Source organism: Buceros rhinoceros, unplaced genomic scaffold (genome assembly GCF_000710305.1).
Source record: "Buceros rhinoceros silvestris isolate BGI_N320 unplaced genomic scaffold, ASM71030v1 scaffold15141, whole genome shotgun sequence".
Taxonomy (NCBI): domain Eukaryota; kingdom Metazoa; phylum Chordata; class Aves; order Bucerotiformes; family Bucerotidae; genus Buceros; species Buceros rhinoceros.
The window spans coordinates 12,373-14,478 of NW_010396155.1; the positions used below are offsets into that span (position 1 = coordinate 12,373).

Below are 2,106 nucleotides of genomic sequence, written 5' to 3' on the forward strand. Positions count from 1 at the left end.
AAGAGAGGGAAATATGTGGAAACATAGATCTAATCCACATTACCGCTGACTCTCACCATAAACAGAGAAGAAGCGTACCTCAGTGACTTTCTTCTGCACTGGGGACGGGATGGGACTGTTCTCCGTGCTCTCTGCATCACTCTCACTATTGCTGCCCTCGGTGTTAGCGCTGGTGATGCTGGCTCCGCTGGCATGGCGTAGTTTCTTCTTCTCATCTCTGGCCTGGTTTTGATGTTTGTAGTGAAGCACTGCTTCAAAGTTCATCACTGCCCAGGCATGCCAGGCCTGCCAGCAAAGAGAGCAGAAGTCAGAAGGAAGATGAATCCTTTCTGCAATCTGTACTTTCCAATCATGAGAGATAACAATCCAGCCTTTCCGTGGACAACCATACAGACCTACACCCTGCAGACACCACAGTGCTTTGCTTTCTCTTGTAGTTTTAACTGCCTTGTTATTTTAAATAACATCATGATGAGTTCTCGGCCAGGAGCTCCCTGTTGGATATTAAGGCAAAGGAGCTCTGTAGCAAAAACTAAGTCCCATTCCATTCACATACAGCTTAATTTTTTAAAGTTTAAAATGAAGTTTAATATTTTAGGACTGGAGGTGGTGTAACAGGAAGAAATACAGTGGATTGCTGCCTCACAGAAGATCTGGCACCAAGTATTAATTGAAACTTCACAAGCCTGAAATCAAAGGCTCTTTGGGAATTAGTAACAAGGCTACCTTCCTAGTTCAAGTTCAATACTGAGTTGAATATTTTCCATTTAGATTATCTTTTCTCCTTCACTGTTAACTGATAGGAGAGAAAGTCCCAAAAGCAAGAACAGAATCTAAATTGTGGCCTAATTTTACCAACCAGATAAACTTCTAAATGAGAATTGCACGGTTGCCTGGGGCTGCTTTCTCTGGTGTTTTTAATCCTACTCTCCGTAACAAGGCAGATAGTTATAGACGATCTTCCGACGAACACCTTCCTTTCCTGTAGTGTGGGGTGTGACCAAATTCACTGATCTCTCTGCAGTGGTGGCTGGAAAAGTTTTCCCTTACTGACCTTGTACCAGTTGCGATCATGCTCTGTTGCAGCACTGTAGTATTGCAGAACTTTGGGGATGGTGCTCTCATTGATGCCTTGCAGGTTCAGCTGCCACTCACCCAGTTTCAGGAAACACCTGGTTAAGCAAAGGGATTATTGACTAGAATGAAAATGAAGCCTGCTGGATTAAGAGGCAGACTTCTTCTCGGAAGTCTGAAAGATATTTCATGTGGTAACCCCCCCCCAGTAAGACTCTTCTGCAGACTGAGTGAGTTCACGTTAACACGAAAGGTTCAAAACATCTACATCCTGTGTGTAGGTGTGGAACTAACTAGCTAATGGTTTAATTTTTAGAGGGAAAGGGGAGGGTCAAACTTTGTTGCTCATTTATATCAGATATAAAACAATGTAAAAAGTAGCTAACAGTAGCATCAAGACTTTGTCAGTATTGATAAAATGCCCACAGCACAAGTGCCGGCTAGCACAGAACACCGTTAAGTCATCCCCTCCCAGAAGAAGGGAAAAACATTTTTACTGCAGCAGGGTGGGGCTGTGAAGGTTTGTGCACAGCTTAATACTTTGCTCCCATAGCAGGCTTTAATTACCACAGTTACGCAGCTGACCTTTCTATATTTTGAGTTTTCCAGAAAACATTGTGCAAGAAAAATATTGTGCACAAGTCATTACTCATTTGCCTTCCCTGATAGTCACTCTGAAAAAAAATAAGACAATGGTGTATCACCTTTCCATTCTCATAAAAGCAAATTAAAGGCATACCTCCCTTTAAAAACCCCAAACCTCCAGCAGTGAGCATTATGTGATTTCCTCTTTAAATTGGAATTGACAGATCTGGCACCTCCAGCTCCATAAAGGAAACTGGAGATTATAAAATATGTTTTTAATGCAACAATATTTCAAGAGACCATCACATGCTGGGCATCTATTGCCCAAAGTACTGTTGTTGTGTTAAGGGCACACACTGCCAAGCACAGATGTGTCAGGCGTGTGGGAAGTGTTTCTTTACTGCTGACTGGATGTGCTGAAAACCAAAGAGATAGGCCCGATGCAGG

The 2,106-nt window shown here is 42.7% G+C and overlaps 1 protein-coding gene across 1 annotated transcript in view; it reads right to left on the minus strand.

The window, feature by feature from the left end:
* The window catches only part of MTOR (mechanistic target of rapamycin (serine/threonine kinase)), a 59,155-nt gene that overhangs the window by 11,730 nt on the left and 45,319 nt on the right, over positions 1-2,106 (minus strand). Inside the window, 2 exon segments of the mRNA XM_010145825.1 lie at positions 79-285; positions 1,055-1,172. Of these exon segments, the coding sequence (XP_010144127.1) occupies positions 79-285; positions 1,055-1,172 (325 nt within the window).